This window comes from Muntiacus reevesi, chromosome 1 (assembly GCF_963930625.1).
Source record: "Muntiacus reevesi chromosome 1, mMunRee1.1, whole genome shotgun sequence".
Lineage (NCBI taxonomy): Eukaryota > Metazoa > Chordata > Mammalia > Artiodactyla > Cervidae > Muntiacus > Muntiacus reevesi.
This window is the reverse complement of record NC_089249.1, coordinates 234637141-234655402: the sequence shown is the minus strand read 5'-3', so window position 1 is coordinate 234655402 and position 18262 is coordinate 234637141. Positions and strand designations below refer to the sequence as shown.

Sequence of the window (18262 nt, the reverse complement as noted above, 5' to 3'; positions counted from 1 at the left end):
TGTATTGGGCATTGTTCTTCTAGGGGGTCACAACTTGTACAAGACAGACAAGGCTCCCAGTCTTCTGGAATTTGCATTCTAGTGAAATTAGATGATCACGAAAGAGATTTAGATGAGTAACTATTTATTTACTGAGTATTTACCAGAAGCTGGGTACTCTGGTAACCAGATCAAACATTATGATTTTGACTAATTCTTATAAGCTTATGTCACTACCTCATCCCCCTTCAAAGATGAGACTGTTGATGCTTAGAGAATCTAAGTAAAATGCCCAAAGTTTCACAGTTAAATCGGACTCGGTCCTAAATCCGAGTATTGTTGCGTAATTACAGGGCTATTTGTGGGATGTTGTATGTGCTTTTGTCTCTTCCAGGAAAGAGCAGAGCTGAGGTGGGAGGAAGGGTGTGTGTGAGCAGGTGGTGGTGGGGGCGTGGAAACACGGGAAGTGTAATACTCTCATTCCTGCTGCATCCAGTCCACCTCCTCCCCCTTCAGGAAGGCGGGCGCTTAACCGCACAAGCACTGACGTTCCGCCCCCACGCCTATGGTTTGTCCCCACTCTGCTTGACAGTCCCCTCGCTCTGTATGTGACATTCACAGCCAGGCTTGGGTCTTGTTCGAACCATTCATCTTCCAGCAGCTTCTCTGGGTCCTCCCTTCATGCAGGATCAGTCCCCACTTCCCTTCTTCCATTGAACTTTTTTTTTTTTTCAAACATGGTAATGCTTCTCAGAGGCTGTCTTATTTTTCAGTTATTTTGCATTCCTCGTAATTCCTCTCAAGAAGTTGATGACCCTTGAACAGAAAAATCATGCCTTACCTGCATCTCATTCCTCACAGCATCAGTGCAGTCTTTTATACACAATGGGCGCTCATACTGTTCCTGGTACTTATTCCAAAGCCATGATGCACAAGAAAGCTTTCTTTTCAATGGCGGGAAGAGAGGTCTTCCAGTGCTTAATCTGGTTATCGCAGTACCTAGCTTCTGGTTAAACACTAAGTATACAAATAGTTATTCTTCATCCAATTATGACCAATCTTTTATTATTGTGATAATTAGGTGAGCAGCTCTTTTGTTAAGAGAACCCTCCATATGTGTCTTTTAGAACTGCTTTGGAACTTTGTAATTTGTTTTTAGCTGGTGGGATCTTAGTTCCCTGACCAGGGATCAAACCCAGGCCTCTGTCAATGGAAGTACAGAATCCTAATCACTGGACCACTAGGGAATTCCCTAAGGACTTTGTAATTTTTGTGAGGTCTGATATTCCTCTCTTCTGCTCTGCTTGGACCTTTCCTTCACTCTGTCACACTCACAGCCAGGCTTGGGTCTTACTCAGACTGCAGCTTCTGCAGTCCTCTTTCATGCCAGCCTCCTCAGGACCTCCTGGATTTAATCAGAGCTTCTAAAGGAAGCATCTGTTTGATAATAAAATAAATATACTGTCTGGATCTAGCCATCTTTAGTAACTTTCTCTGCCTCCTCTTCAGGCAAGCTTTTCATTTTCTGTAGTAATCAGCTTTCTCAAATGCTCTGAGAATGGGGGAATTTGTGAAGTGTTTTGAATTTGAAAAATGCAACTCTGGGTCTCCTCGGTGGGGACCCGGCTGGCCAGCATGGCCCTGGAATGAGGGGGATGAGAGTGGGAGGGCTCCCATGTCTGTACATTGGCAAATAGAGAAAGATGGCTTGGAAACAGGGGGGAAAAATGCTCAGAGGGGAAGGAAATAATAAAATCAAGCTGCTTTATGGCTTATCAGTCCAAAAAGCTTTTCAGTTAAGCTCTATCTATAAAGGTGGGTCCAAGTAATGTTTGTTTTGCATTTCAGGCATTATTGTGTGATAAGTGGTGTAAATTTAGCCCCTTTAAGCCTGATCTCTTGGGAGTTGGATTTTAAGAGACTTTATTTGAAAGGACTCTATCGATTGGGTTTTGATTTGGTCCCTCCTTACTAAAGAGACATACTAAATAATGGCTGTGCCTCCCTGGTAGGCCTTTTTCGTTTTTAATTCATTTTATGGGTCTCTCTATTTGCCCTTGTTCTCCACCTTCTATTTCTAACTGTTCTACTTAAAAAGACTGAAGTGATGTGAAAGAGGGGGTAAAAGGGAAAGGAAATCAACTGTCACATTGTAAGCTTAATTGATTCAATAAATAACGTCTTTCAATTCCCAAGGCAAACCCCAAAGTCTTCACTTACGTCAGCTCTCGGCTCAGTAAATGGCGGTGTTCTTAATTTAGACAGATGGGAAGAGTTCACTGGTGCTCACTTCTAAGGAAGGAGTCTGCTTTTCTGGTTTTAAAGACATACGACTAGACTTTGGGGCCCACTCTATAAAAAGAAGCTTGCAACAGAATTAACATGGCCGTTTTTATTCATCCTGAAAAGAGAAGGAAGGCATTTAATTATTGTTCAGGGGTTTGTTGAACCAAAGGGGGAAAAAAAACGAGACAAGGGGAATGAAATCTACTAGTCCATATGTTCCACGCAGGCAGGGACTTAGATTTGTTCACCATTTACTCTCCAGAGTACATGGGCAGGTGCCCAGTAAATAATTGTGAACTGGTTCTGTTGTTGAATGAGTGAGAGCAGAATTAGTTTAAATGTCATTCCACTTGTTGTTTCATCCCCAACCCCTCCTTTCCCCTCTAATTGAAAAGGTAAATAGCTCTAAGAGTATGTGCTGTATCTTTAGAAATTATTAAGGACAATTGTTTCATCATTGTCTGGAGGTGGTATCCAGCTGCTTTTCTTTTCTTTTTTTTAACAAACTCTCGTACTTGAACGAGTCGTGCTTCAGAACCACAAGAGGACTGTCTGCAGACTCCATGCTCCAGCCTTGGAAGTTCAGATTGTAGGGATCTGGGTAGAGCTGGGAATCTGTATTTGCTTTTGTGGGTTTCCCTAGTAATTCTGGTTTAATCACTGTTTAGTCAGCCTCCGGGTGCCCTGAACTCTCTGGTCTAAGTGATGCCTTGGTAAAAGTGAGGAGCCTGAGGTACTCAACAGAATACTCAGCAGGGCTCCTGGCCCATAGTCTGATGTTTCAGTTCACCCCATACTCCATACTTCTTGGCATCAACAAGATCCTTTAGTTAATATTTCTTCCTTCCAAGATAGTGGCTATATTTGTGGTGCTGGAGAAGACTCCTGAGAGTCCCTTGGACAGCAAGGAGATCACACCAGTCAATCTGAAGGGAAATCAACCCTGAATACTCATTGGAAGGATTGATGCTGAAGCTGAAACTCCAGTATTTTGGTCATCTGATGCAAACAACTGAGTCATTGGAGAAGTCCCTGATGCTGGCAAAGATTGAGGGCAGAAGGAGGAGAGGGTGTCGGAGGATGAGATGGCTGGATGGCATCACTGATGCAATGAACATGAACTTGGGCAAACTCTGGGAGATGGTGAGGGACAGGGAGGCCTGGCGTGCTGCAGTCCATGGGACTGCAAAGAGTCGAACATGACTGGGTGACTGAAAAACAACAACAGCAGCTAGAAATCTGAAGGACCTTTGGAAACCTCAAGGAACCTCAAGGAAATGTTAACTTTTGTTTAGTGTACCTTCAGTTTTGTTGTTTAGTCACTAAGTTGTGTCCTGCTGTTTTGTGACCCCGTGGACTGTAGCCCACCAGGTTCCTCTGTTCATGGGATTTCCCAAACAGGAATACTGGAGTGGGTTGCCATTTCCTTCTGCAGGGGATCTTCTCGACCCAAGGATCGAACTCGTGTCTCCTTGACTGCAGGCGGATGCTTTACCATTGAGCCACCAGGGACGCCCTCGGTGTAATTTAGTACTCAGTGCATTGTGTTGTCTTCTCTAGAGATGCGTCTCCTGTGGCTCAGATCAGACCCCGAGTAGGAAGTCCCTGTCTGTCTCCTGTAGGTCCTCTCAGTGTTTCCCAGCCCTGCTTGCCTGTGGGAAGCACCGGTTAAAGATCCAGCTCTCTGGGGTCTACGAGAGTCCTCTGAAATCAAAGCCTTGCCGCGTGGGGCCTGAGGCCTGCAGTTGAAGTTAGTGCTGCTCGTTGTTATCCTCTGTCCTGTCCCTGAGTGCAGTCTGTCGCATTTCTGATAACCCAGCTTTGAATTCCTTAACAGTGCAGTTCATAATTACATCACAACCCTGCCTTTCCATCTGAAGGTTTAGCCTCTGATCTACAGAACTTGTCCTTCAAGAAGGAAAGAGGGAGTATCTGCTCTCTTCTTTCCTTCAGGGTAGAACTTGACCAGCTGAGGTGGACGGGCCGGCAACTTGATGTGTTCAGCCTTGGTGCGAGCCTTGTGATGTTAAGGGGTGCCCCTGAAACCAGAATTCAGCGTCTGTGTTCTTCCTCTGGCCTTATTATTTAATAGCTGTATAATGTGCGGGAAATTACTAAACCCTCCTTGAAATTCTGTTTTCTTCATCAGTAAAATGAAGGTTAAACAAGGTTGGGCTCTCGGACGCAGGCTCAGATGGAGATTTTTGTGCAGAGGGTTGTTGGAATGGGCTCTTGGGAACAACTCTTGCGAGGGGGTGAGGGAAGTGGGCAGAAGGTAACCGTGAACTGCAGTGCAGTCGTGATGAAGGTCTCAGCTGATCCCATGGGGGACTGTGGCAATGGGATACCCTTCCGAGTTGTCCCAAATTTACACGGGGGGCTGGGTCTTCCTTCCTTATATCGGCCAGCCATCCGATGTGGGCCACTCCTGGAGAGGGGCATGACCTTAGGTACCGCAGCTCCCTTTGGCTGAGGGTGGCTGGGCGCTGGCAGCAGCCTGTGGTGCTGGCAGAAGGGGGAGGATCTCCCTAGTCCACCTTGTACCCACCACCGGATAACGGTGCACCAGATAACGCCCATGCAGACCTTGGCAGCGAGCCTAGCACTTTTGTAAGTATTGAGTAAACACAGGCATAGCTCCTTTTATCCCACCTCACAGACACTGCACGTTTTACAGACTGAAGGTTTGTGGCCACCCTCCCTCAAGCAAGTCTTTTTTGTTTTTTTGGTTGTGCTGGGTCTTTGTTGTGGCATGCAGGCTCCTCTGGTTGTGGCTTGTGGGATCCTAGTTCTCTGACCAGGGATCAAACCCATGTCCCCTGCATTGGAAGGCAAATTCTTAATCACTGGACCACCAGGGAAATCCCCAGGCAAGTCTTTTGGCATCATTTTTCCAACAGCATCTGCTCACTCTGTGTCTCTGTGTCACACTGCAATAATTTCTGACCTGTTCGTTGTCATTATACCTGTTACGGTGATCTGTGATCTCTGATGTCACTGGTGTAGTGTTAACTCTCACCATGATTATTCCAACTCTGGCAGTGCAACTTAGTAGCTGGATCACTTTCAGTAAGTCTCTTAAATTGCTTTCTTATGTTTAAAATGGAAGATTCACAGCTCTGCTCTGCCTGTTTCCCCAAGTAGTTCCGAGCACATGTGGAGATAATGTATATAAAATTGCTGAATGGAATATTATAAAAATGTGAGATATGACTACAAGCCTACTTTTCTGAAATGAATACATGGCCATTGGTTGGATTCCTTGAAGGGAAAGGTTGTGATAAATGTAAAAGTGCTTGTCCGTGAAATGTGGCATTTTGATGTTTCTTTCTTCTCTCCCTAGGGAATTAGAATAATGGAGATGCTGCTAAAGGAACAGTGTGGTGCCCCCTTAGCCGAATAAAGAATCACCAGTGAGTACCAAAAGCAAAATCAGAATTATTTACTCAAGCCATGTCTTCATGCTTATAAGCCTAAGTATTATCCTCCAGCCTCCCTGGGCTATTCTTGCTGTATGTTTCCCAGTTATATTCACAGGATGCTTCTTGCAAGTGTTTTGTTATCTGTTCTATATACCTTTATTTGCTCGGTTCTTTGATTTTCAGAGCAGTTTTGCACTACGTGCTGGGTTGCAACTGCTCTTAGATTGTTTAAACTGCTCAATACAATCCGCCATGACTGCCACCCTCAAGATATATAACATAGGTTGTAGAGACTGCAGTTCAGAATTAACTGAAGCTTAATTTTATTGTCCCAAGAACAGTGAAAGCAGGGGTTTAAAGCTGTATTTGGAGCAGGAAAAAAAATAAGAAAGGGGAATGTTGATTGACCAGTGAAATACAGATATTTCATCAGTTATGTGTACTCCTGCCGATTGGGGGTGGCTGTCTGAAATGCTATTGAGGAGGATTCCAAGGCCTGGAGAATAACTCTCGGGCTCTGGATAAGAGTATTGTGATTGATTAGCAATGTCTACCATGGGCAGAGGATGGAGAGACAGTACTTGTGCTGGAGCACATGCCACTTTCGGGGCAAGTGATGTAGGGTTAACAGATAAGCAGGGGGATTCCAGAAGTACTTCCTTTTCATTTCTTTAAGTGTTTATTATCTACACAAGGAGAATGGCATGCTTGCTGGGAAGGGCAGAACAAAGTTATCTGAGAGACTGAAAGCCTAGTATAAGTTAGTGGATTTGCATGTTACACGGTTTATTTGACTTCGATTTTTAACATCTGAGAGAAGGTAGAACCTTTGAGTAGAGCAAACATTGTCATGGGTAATTCAGAATTACCTCAAAGTTCCTTATGTTGGCTTACCTAGAGCACACATGGTCTTGTGTAAACGACCTGGTCTCTAACTTTGATATCCAATAAAGTTTGAGAACAGTTAACCAAAGAAGAAGCAAAAGGAACATTTGTATACAAGAACCTCAGCATTCAAAGCATGCTGACCTGGCCTGTGCATGAGGATTGGAGAATTATAAAGGGTTTCTGCTTGTTTGCAAGTTTGACTCCATTCTGATGAATATTAAACCTTTGTATAGTTAACACACACTGATACATCTGGAACAGCTAAGCAAGATAATTTCTTAACACACATCTATTTATTCCTGGAACGGCTAAGCAAGATAATTTCACCTAGTGAAAGCCTGGCACATGGCAGGTGCTCAAACAATGTTGGCATGGAATCGACATGTGTGCTCCCACATCTGCTCTGTTCTTGGGAAAGTTGTGGAGAGTAACTTGGCCACATCCCCCTGGTTTTCCAGACTGGCCTCTCTGTGAGGCTTTCAAAGCACCTCTGGTGCTTGTGCACTTGGGCACAGAGCCTATCTTACCGTGCAGGGTGGAATCTAAAGTCAGGTTAATTGGAGAATGAGGAACTCAACTTACAACTATATGTTGGTTTTCAGACTTTACATCAGTGATTTGGAAACTTCAGAGAGCGTCAGAATCGCGTGGAGAATTTGGTAAACACAGAGTGGTGAGTCCCACTCTGGGTTCCTGATTCAGGAGGTCTGGGCGGAGCCTGGGGCTTTGTGCTCCTGACCAGAGTCCAGGGGATGCTAGTGAAGCTGGTCCAGGGACCACATTTTAAGAACGATTGCTTTAAATAAGTTCCCATTTTGGAGTTGTAGACAGATGAAATGCAAGGACTCTGCAAAAACTGATAGCTGGCGTTTTGAAATTATTGTGTACATCTTCCATCAACTTTAATCAGAGGAGGAATAATTTTCTGTGTGTGGCTTTTCCCTGATTTTAGCATCTCAGCCTCTTCTTATTTGCCACTTTTATCTTTTCTTCCCCCTCCTTGAAGGTTGACAGGCTTCACAGTGGAGCAAAGATGACTGAAAAGGGTTGAGACTCAACAACACCTCATGTTTGAAATCGTCAGCTTGTGGTTTTGATTTAAAGGGTTATAGTGAAAAAGAGGAAATTTAATAAGCATTACCTCCCATCTTAAATGACTCATGTTCTTGTTTTTTGATTTTGGTTTTACTGTGGTGGAAAGCTAAGTCATGAACTCGAGGCTTTTTGTTGTTTCTAAAAAGCAACCAGTTCTCCTCCCTGAAGTGAAGAAGTTGAGGTCTGGATGCTATGAGGAGTTGAGTGCAGGAGAACTGCAAAATGTCTTTAATGCAACAGAGTTCCTGAAGGATTTACATAGTTCAGACTGTCATCATTTATGACCAGTTCTCTCTGGAGCAAATATGAATTAAGGACTGTATACTCTTACCACAGGGGTCTACAGTCACTACAAATTAGGGGCTATGGCCAAGGCTTTATGCTTTTTTCAAAATTGGCTTCTTTGCTCAGTTAAATTGCCTTCATCAGCACAATTAAATTGACTAATTTCAGTGTATGACTTGGTCAGTCAGTTCAGTCGCTCAGTCGTGTCCGACTCTTTGCGAATCGCAGCACGCCAGGCCTCCCTGTCCATCACCAACTCCTGGAGTTTACTCAAACTCATGCCCATCGAGTTGGTGATGCCATCCAGCCATCTCATCCTCTGTCGCCCCCTTCTCCTCCTGCCCCCAATCCCTCCCAGCATCAGGGTCTTTTCCAATGAGTCAACTCTTCGCATGAGGTGGCCAAAGTACTGGAGTTTCAGCTTCAACATCAGTCCTTCCAATGAACACCCAGGACTAATCTCCTTTAGGATCTACTGGTTGGATCTCCTTGCAGTCCAAGGGACTCTCAAGAGTCTTCTCCAACACCACAGTTCAAAAGCATCAATTTTTTGGCACTCAGCTTTCTTCACAGTCCAACTCTCACATCCATACATGACCACTGGAAAAACCATAACGTTGACCAGACGGACCTTTGTTAGCAAAGTAATGTCTCTCCTTTTTAATATGCTCTTTAGGTTGGTCATAACTTTGCTTCCAAGGAATAAGTGTCTTAATTTCATGGCTGCAGTCACCATCTGCAGTGATTTTGGAGCCCCCAAAAATAAAGTCTGACACTGTTTCCACTGTCTCCCCATCTATTTCCCATGAGGTGATGGGACCAGATGCCATGATCTTAGTTTTCTGAATGTTGAGCTTTAAGCCAACTTTTCCACTCTCCTCTTTCACTTTCATGACTTGGTAAGTTTTGACAGATGTATACAGCTATGTAAGCATCATGAAAAACACGATATGGAACATTTTGAGGCGTTGCTGTTCCTGTAGTGCTGTTGCTGCAATGCTGTTGCCAGCTTATTGCTCCCACCTTTTAGCTCATTTTTTTGACTGTTTTTGCAAAATTTTGACAAGTTTGAAATATACCTATCTTAATGGAACTTTTTATTTTCTAAAAATTACATTTACCAGAGTGGGAGAATGTAGGTAGGGAAACTTCTTTTTAAAATGCTTCATTAAAAGAAAGGGCTGAGGGGAAGGTGAGGAGTGGGGATTAGCTCTATAGCTAAAGAGCAGAAGTCAGCCAACTGTAACCCAGAGGCTAAATCTAACCTGTGGCCTCTTTTGTAAATAAAGTTTTATTGAAACGCAGCTATGTTCCTGGTCATGTTCCAGCTACAGCAGAAGCATAGAGCTGTGACATATCTTTTACCATCTGGCCCTTTAAGAAAAGTTGTCTCTCCCAGGGATTAGAGTTTGATGGCTCCTAAATTAGCATGAGGTGGCCTCCTGGTGGTGGTATGGTCTTTGTTTGGTTTTAAATGATTCATTTGCTCACATTTTGCCTCTAGTCCAAAGTTGATAATAGCATGAGAGTTTTAAGGCATGAAAAAGCATTAAAATGATCACAGTGATGACGCTAAGACACCAGCAATAGTGGTCATTAAAATTGCTTCATAAGGTTCTAGTGCACGCGCATAGTGGGGTAGAAATATAGGCGTTGTGTTTAGCAGGTGCAGTAGCACTCCGGTGTGGCGATAGCGTAGGTGCCATGTGCAGTGTGCTCAGATTTTGAGCTTCGGAATGTTGCAGTTCTTAGCCATGCGGTCTGTACAAACGTGTCCAAGGAGGTGTTGCTTAATATTTTTATATTCTACTACACATTTCAAATGTGCATAATTTAAAATCACACACAGAACCTGACCACATTGTGTAGGGTACCACCTCGCACTAACGATGCTTCCATATCTCAGTGGCATGTGTATTCTAGTTGGTGTTGATAGTTAGAAAGCTTAGAAGGTGATTTTGTCCTGAGCTTAGGTGCATAAATCTCACTAACCAGTCTGCTTGCGGTGCGCTGCTGACACATCCGTCTGATAGATTTTTGATTTCCTGTCATTTTTGCAGAAAACAAATAGCCCTGACATCTGTTTGTTCTTGCTGCTGGCAGTTGGGAGGCCGGGCCTGGTGAGGTTTGATAACATAGTCACCTTCTTTCACATGGGAATGATTAAGACCTCAGTTTTCGCTATATCTTAACTTCCCTTTGAACCAGCTCCTCTGGGTCGCTGGACTTAATAAAATGAGGTGCTTGCTTTGTTCGAAGATGATTAGGAGGCAGAAATGCAATTTCTTTAAGAATTATCCATAGTGACAGAATTCAAGTGGCTCTTAAGAGTTGCTTCAGAAAAAGCGGGCAAATAAGTGTTGACCGTGAGACATGTTCGTTAGGTGGTAAAGCCTGTTTGCTTTCTCTTGCAGGGAAGTCGTGCTGTGTCTACTTCTGCCTGAGCATATTTCCTCGGACAGAACACATCCAAAGACACGGGTTTAGAGATACAGGTTTAAGGATGTGGTGTTGGCAGCTTAGAGAAGAGGAGACCTTCCTGCTGGCACTTGACGTGATCCATGCCCCTGGGAGTCGGCCCCAGAGACAGGCTCTTGTGGGGCTGACACCTTCTGGCTGATTCTTAATGGCACAAGCTCTGCAATTTTACAAATAAAGAAAAAATCCCAGAGAAGGTGATGTCCAAAGAAAAAGTCCTGGAGAAGCTGATGTCCGTCCTTCATCAGGACATCCTGCTGATTGCCTGGTGATGGTGTCAGGGCAGCTAAGGATGGGCCAGAGGCCTGGAAAGTGCTGCGTGTTTCTACTTGTTCTCTGCATCATGGCTCACAGAACTCACAAGAGGATGCTGGGGCAAATAAAGTAGTTAAACCCGACACGTGATTCTTGGCTGGCCTGAAACAGACAGAAACACACCAGACCTGTGTTGAAGTTAAGCCATATTCATAGAAATGTTGAAGAGTCTCAGAAGTCAGGAGCACTTGACTTTTTCTACCCAGCAATACACGTACCTGCCACCAGCATAACTTTTATACTCTGAACTGTGATTGGTCCTTAACACAACCTGGAGCAGGCAGAGGGGCTGTGGGCTATCATCTTGGCTCCTTCTAACTCATTCTGGGATGTGGAGCAGACCTCTTCTTTTTTTTCTTTTTTTTTTTTTAACTGGGCAAATGGGGATAATCAGGCACAGATCTTTCTACTTGTGATGATTAAACCAGGGTGTTTGGTGTAAAAAGCTCAAGTCTGGGAGCCAAATGGACAGAAGCGGGTTTGAACATACGCGCGGCTCTCAGCAGCTCCATGATCATGTACGTAGTTTAAAGTCTTTCTGATACTCATTTTTAAAATTGTAAAATGGGGTTATAGAGTTAACCTTACGAGGTTGTTGGAACAATTGGACAACATGTGATTAAGTGCCTAGCATGCTTTTTTGGTACACAGAAGTAAATAGAAGCCATTATTATTATGTGAAACAGTTTTGGAAATGTGCTTTTCCAGTGTAATGTAATGTAGTATTACTGTTTGAAAATTAGATGATGGTAGTTTGCGTTTCCTATGATGGGAAGCCAAAATGTAAGTACACACTATCTAAACGAAAGCTTGAAGAGAGGCAGTAATTTGCCATTCCTTTTAAGATAAAAATTGGACCATTACTGGAAAGTCTTGGGGAAATCTTTTTTTTAATGTTTAGAAATTTTCCATTTAGTGCACTGATGAATTTCAGAGGAATTGTATTTTTCTTTCTTCCTTTTTTTTTTTTTTTTAAATACAAGCCAGCTACTGTGGGCTCCTCTTATGGTATTTGAGCTGTTTGTGCTGCTTGAGTTTTGTGTCTCAGGATAATTTCCCTTCATTTCCTTAGTGTTTCATTCTTTGGTTGGGTTCAGAGGGAAAATGAATGATGGAAATCGGAACATGCTTTGACCTCCTTTTCTAGTTTGTAACGTAGATTTTTGGAATAATGGCACATTTCCAAAAGTAAAAGCTAATGTGAGTTATCATGGAGGTGAGAGGTGGGAAACCAGTATTTGGAAGTTGATGTTAGAATAATCATTACTTTGGGAGTTCCCTAGTGGCCTGGTGGTTAGGATTCCACACTTTCACTGCCATGGCTTGGGTTCAGTCCCTGGTCAGGGAACTGAGGTCCTGAAAGCTGCACAGTTTGGCTAGGGAAAAAAAAAAAAAAAGAGAGTAAATATAATGCTTCACATTCAGCAACTTGCATTCCCTGAAGGCAGGAGTTCTCAGCCGTGGCTGTCCATTACAACCACCTGGGAGCTTTCTGCAATCCTATCGCCGGGGTTTCATCCCAGACCAATAAGTCAGAGTCTCCAGGGGTGGATCCCAAACATCAGCTTTTTTCTTTCTTTTTTTAATCAACCTCCCTAGGTGATTCCAGAACAGCTAAGGACACAAACTCTACAGTGATTTCTAGGTGATTTGCAGGTGTTATCTGATGCCTTTTTTAACACCTCCAAGGTAGGAAAGCGTCTTTGTAGCAGGAATTACTGTTAGAGTAAGCACAGAGAGACTGACTTTAGGCCTTGATTCCTTAAAACTGGGGCAGCCGATGCAAGTGCCTGCAGGGTCTGGTGGACCCTAGGGAGACCTCAGGAATATGTGGCTGGCCAAAGGTGGGCAGCTGCCACCCAGTTCAGCACACTGCTGCCAAGTGGCTGGTTTTTCTAGTTCTTCCAATTTCCAATTTTCTGGGAAAGGATAGAGTTAAAAAAAAAAAAAAAAAACTCCCAATTTTTATGTGTTGGCAACGAATTCAGGATTGTTTAAAACATTGTGCTGGCTAAACAAAACATGTTTGCCGGTAGTTTCCAGCCTTTGCTTCAAGAGTGTTAAGGACCAGCTTAAACATCTCAGCCAATTTTTGAGAGATTTTCATTTCCCGATTCTGGATGTTAAGCTGCTCTATGCCTGTCCTCCAAGACTGCTTTCACGTGTATTTTTCTCCCCTTTCCCGAGCCGTCTCCTCTGAACTCACATCAGACACTTTTCTTCACTATTTTTTTTCCCTGTGGGCATCCATTATTTCAAGCTTACATATATGGCTTAGAAATCTTCTGTTCCTTTTAAAATTAATTAGGGCTTGTTAAATTTTTTTTTTTAATTGCATGTCAGAACCCTTTTCCTGTGATACAGCATTTAGAAGTCCACATCTAAGTTGACTGTCTATAAAATGTCAAAACCAGGAGTGTAGCCTTGTGGGCACATTAGCAACATGAGTGGGCAGGGTTAACTCCCAGACCTGGCCAGTCTGCTTCTGGCCTGGTTGCTGAACCTGCACGTGAAGGTGAGGCCGTATCAGAGTGATTCTCAGGCTTCTGCTTGTACTAGAAATCCTTGAGGGGGTGGGCTCAACTGCAGGTTCCTAGGGTCTGCCCCAGTGATTCATGAAATTTCAGTTGGGACTCAGGGATCTGCATTTTAAAACAAGTTCACCAGGAGATTTGGTTGTGCTGTTCCACAGACCAGATTTTGAGAAACGGTGATCCAGGGGAGGTGTTTGTGGCTTGTGTGTCTATCATGTAAGAAGGCTTTATAGTCGATGGGGCCCACTGATTAATACAGGTGAACACTCAGCACACAGTATCAAGCTCTCAGGCACAGAGAGGCTGACTTAGGCTACCCCTACATGATTGAGGTGCTTTCGCTTTTGTGGTTTCAGTCATGTGGATACAAAAGGTGCTATATTCTTTTGATATAAATTGCTTTGTGTGTTTTATAAGCAGTATTGTGTAATGATATCTCATTTATCAGACATCATGGGTACATGGCATAGCCGCCCCAAGGTTGTTCTTTGTTTTTTTATGGACTGTAATTGCTTTACAATGTTGCATTAGTTGCTGCGGGACAGCATTGTGAGTCGGCCATATGTATATGTATATCCCCTCCCTCGGAGCCTCCCTCCCATTCCACCCCTCTAGGTCATCACAGAGCGCTCAGTCGAGCTCCTTGTGTTACATACCACTTCCAGCCAGCTGGCTGTTTTACACGTGGTAGTGTTTATATGTCAATGCTAATTTTCTCAGTAAGGTTATTTTAAGTGGCACATCTTTTTTGCTCTAATTCAGTCATTTACGTGGAACTCTTAATTTAGTATCTGTTTCCCTGCTTTTGTAAACAGAATCGACTGAAGATAGGAATTTCATTTCAGGGTGGTCATTTATGTTTTGACTTCTTTCAGGTTCTGTTCAGGTTTGTTAAAGCCCCTCTGCTTAACAGCTCCGCTCCTTGAGTTTTACCATGGTTTTCCTAGTTTCTTCTTTTCCGTCACTGTCCCCTGTCATGTCTCACTGCCTTAACTCCGCATATCCCTATGAACTTCCCTCTCCATTGTTACCTGGGGTTGGGTAATGCTGTTAATTGCATACTATATGTCAAGTAACAGTAAACTGGAGCCAAGCGAGTCTTTGGGAGACTTTTCTAACAGTGAAATGGATCAGTGTTGCTGTGTTATTTTAGTGGCTCCATTACTTCCTCTGACTTACTTCCTGATCCTCAACTGCAGTTGTCAGATCTGTGACCACAAGATAATGGAGACATTGCTACCAATGATGTCCTTAGATCTGTACTCTGTGGTCTCCTCAACTCTGTTAGCGTTCTTATATATAAACATAAGTAGATTACAAATGAACATTTCTGGGCCAACTGTCTGTTTGGGATAAAGTGTTTTTGATTCAGTGTTACTGTGATTTAGAGCTACAAATTAGTTGTATCCCTCTGAAATTTGATCCTGTCATCCTTCTGAAATAAAGGTGTCACAACTAATATTTATGTGTGAGTTTTAATTTCTTGAGGGCATCACACCACCCGGCAGAGCTTGTGTGTATCATGTGTAGCAATGATAACCTAATGTAGTAATCTAGTCCTTTTTAGCAATCCCAGAGAAGAGTGATAGGCCAGTCAGATGTATTAGTCCGCTGCCTCCCCCGAGCTGAGCCATCGCTTCTCCCAGAAACAAGCAGAGACTGCCCTTACCAGATGAGAGGATGGTCCTGTGCTAATGGAACAAAGGGTGAGGCTCTGCAGGGCAAGGAGGCATGAGGCACAGACATGAAGTCACGTGGTCCCAAAGGGGCGGCAGACAGAGCAGCTGCTTGTTGACCTGTTTGTGAGGCTCAGCTATACTTTCTGTACTTTGTTTACATGAGATTTGCTTTTGTCCTTGTATTTGTCCACCTTTTACTTGAATGTATGCAAGTGGATTTCAGTGCCTTGCTTCCAAAGTGCCCTGTCCAAGTCCTGTTGATGCCTTTCCTTTGTTAGAGCCTGGGGGCCTTGAGGGGTAGAGTCCTTGGTTGGTTCATCCAGCACTTATTGAACACCTACTGTGTGCAACAGAAGGGCGGGATTTGTCTTCTGTTTTGACTTGATCCAGTGGGTTTCCAAGAGACTTACCACTTCCTTGTACTAAGAGAGGGCAGTAGTGGGCACCAATTGATGGTAAGACCAGACACGCTTATCCCTTGGGTTAATCACACCGTGATTGCTTATTTAATTAAAAGATGCAGAAAACAGCACAGAATGCATAGTGGAGAGCTCAGCACAAAATGTATATAGCTTGATGGTCCCACAGCCTCACCAGCAGCTTGCACGGTTGTGTAATCGTGTCTGAATTAGTGCGCGGCACATTGTATGTTTTGGAAGATGAGTTCTCTCCAGGCTCAGCCTTATACACAGAAAGGTGGAGCTGCCGTGTGTGGGACCACTTCCTACCCTGAGCCACGTCAGGAGTGCACCATGACTGCAGGGAGCGATACACAGCATAGAAGGCTTTTACTTTCAGACCCTTCTAACTACTACAACCTGCTCTGAGGACATCCCCGAATTCAGGGCTGCAGTTTCAGTGTCTGGTTTCCCTGATGTCTGGGCAGGTCATGCTAACTAATTCTGGCTCATCTTGAAAACGCTGGAGCCTTCACACAAGCCTTGGAGAGACTGAGGCAGGTAAAGGGGTAGAGTCTTAAGGACAGACCCAGTGCGATGAGGTCTCCGAATAAAAATTAACTTATAGAAACACTTGAGAGACTTAACTTAAAATGCAATATTTCTTACATTCCTCAACTGCCAAATGGAATCCCCTTGGAGCTTCAAAAATTCTGATGCCTGGATCCCACCCCCAGAGATTGTAGGCTGCAGCCCCTGCATCAGGGTTGCATCAAGCTCCCTAGCTGATCACGAACAACTGCAGCGATTCCATCAGGATTCTAAGTAATGCGGTTATCCTTAAGCTGGCTGGGAGGAGTTTGCAATATGAAAACTTTTTTCCCTAATATTTTGCCTGTGTGTGCTTAGTCATGTCTGACTCTTTGCAATCCCGTGAACTTTATAGCCCACCAGGCTTCTCTGTCCATTGAATTTTCCAGGCAAGAAACTGGAGTTGGTTGCCATTTCCTCCTCCAGGGCATTTTCCCTACCCAGGGATTGAACCCATGTCTCTTGTGTCTCCTGCGTGGGCAGGCAGATTCTTTACCACTGTGCCACTTGGGATTTTAGTCCTTCAGAAAAATATAATTCGTTGTCTAAGAAAAAGATGGTCTAGTGTCTCTTAAATGCTAATAGAAGAAAAGAGTCTAAAAATATGCCACCATGCACAGCCTGCTTTGTTAATTCAAAACTTTGGGTTGTATTTGGTGGAACAGAATCCCAGGCAGAAAAAGGATCCCCTAACAACTCAAGACCCTTACTTGTCCTAAAGGGTTAAACGGAGTGACTGCACTGCCGGACCTTAACATGTAGCTCTGTAAGCTATGGACAGTCATGCTGGGCAGGAGACAGCAGAGAGAAAATAGCAGTCACCATTCTGTTAAATTAAACTCCACGGAGCCATTCTCCAGCATTCTACGAGAAGGTTAGAGCCATTTCGTGCCTGCCATCTGTTAAGCTGCTGATGGAATCATTACTGCTTTGTGTCGGTGCCAGGATGAACTTTTAGATCCTATGACAAAGGAGAAAATGCTAACTGTTCAGTTGCATGCTTTTGTTTTCCTGTCTTGAGTTTAGGTGTCTCCCTAAATTCAGGAGTCCATCAGTTATTCAGACTTTGAAATGATTGCCTTGCCAGTTTCTTTAGAGGTTTAGGGGAAGTTATTTTTTGGGCTGAAACTGTTATTTGTGTAGTTTAAGGATGGAGTCATTAGTCAAAACCAAAGTCATTCTTGTCAATCAGTCAAAAAAATTTTTTTTCTGTGGTCCTCAGGACACAAAGTCTCCAAAAAGCAGCCAGAAAGAATTCAATAAATGAATTATCCCAGTGTAACATTATGGTAAAAGGAAACGGGATTTGGGGCAAGGAGGGGAGAAATGTACAAGGTCATACCTGTCACTGATTAGGTTAGGGTGATTGCAAGGAAAACTTTACTGTCTTAATTTCTTTCCCAAATGACATTTCAGAGCTGGGGAACATAGCATGGAGGTTGAGAGCCTTAATTCATTTGGCTCTAATATTTTTAAAAATATTTCTGAACGTATCCACAGATACAGCAGAAAAAAGTTCAATACAGCTCTTCTGGTATCTTGGTGGTTGGATCTAAAGCTTTGAAAAACTTGGAGTCACAGCTGAGGCACTAGATGGCTACGATTTTTAATTACAGTTTTAAATTGGATTAAACTATGCATCAGATTACAGTTGGAACCATTCCAGTATGAATAGTAGTCTTTTTGTATATGTGAAGTTAGAGTCAGCATCATAACTTGTTTCCTTAGGTGTTAATTGTTCTGTCAAGTGCTATGAGAACCATTTTGTCCTGAAACAATAAATGGTCACAATGGTTTGGGGGCCTTATTAAAGGCAAAGATTTTGCAGCGAAGAAATGGGGAATAGCAAAGTGCTAGCCAGTCCCTCTGATCTGCCTCTGAAACCTTTTCCTAGGGGTATCACCAGCAATTCTCAAAGCACGGTATGTATCTGTACTGGGAAAATATGGCCATCTCTCTGAAGGATGTGTGGAGCTAAAAGGCAGAAAGGCAAAATACTCCTCTTAGCAAATTTCTCTCAAGGATTTGCAGGAAAAACGTTTTTCTTAAATGCATAACTTCATGGAGTATGAGATTGCAATGGATTCTTAATTTTAACAAAAGGAGACATAAAAGACATCTTGCTTGGGACCCTGCTTCGCAAGCTGCATTGTACGTGGCAGGTGTTATATTAGGTTGAATATAATGGAAGTACTGAAGGATGGCAGCTATATATGCTCAGTCTTAAAGAAGCACTTGAAATTAGTACATCCTCAAAGCTTGGTGGCTCACCCATAAAGAAACTGCTTGCAAATACAGGAGACACGGGTTCA

General features: G+C 43.4%; 1 protein-coding gene across 1 annotated transcript in view; it reads left to right on the top strand.

The window, feature by feature from the left end:
• The window catches only part of PRELID2 (PRELI domain containing 2), an 81862-nt gene extending 67121 nt beyond the window's left edge, over positions 1 to 14741 (top strand). The window contains exons 6-7 of the mRNA XM_065918832.1: positions 5609 to 5678; positions 10370 to 14741. Coding sequence (XP_065774904.1) covers positions 5609 to 5668 — 60 coding nt within the window. The 3' untranslated portion in view covers positions 5669 to 5678; positions 10370 to 14741. The remainder of the gene's footprint in view (positions 1 to 5608; positions 5679 to 10369) is intronic.
• Positions 14742 to 18262: the final 3521 nt, after the last annotated feature.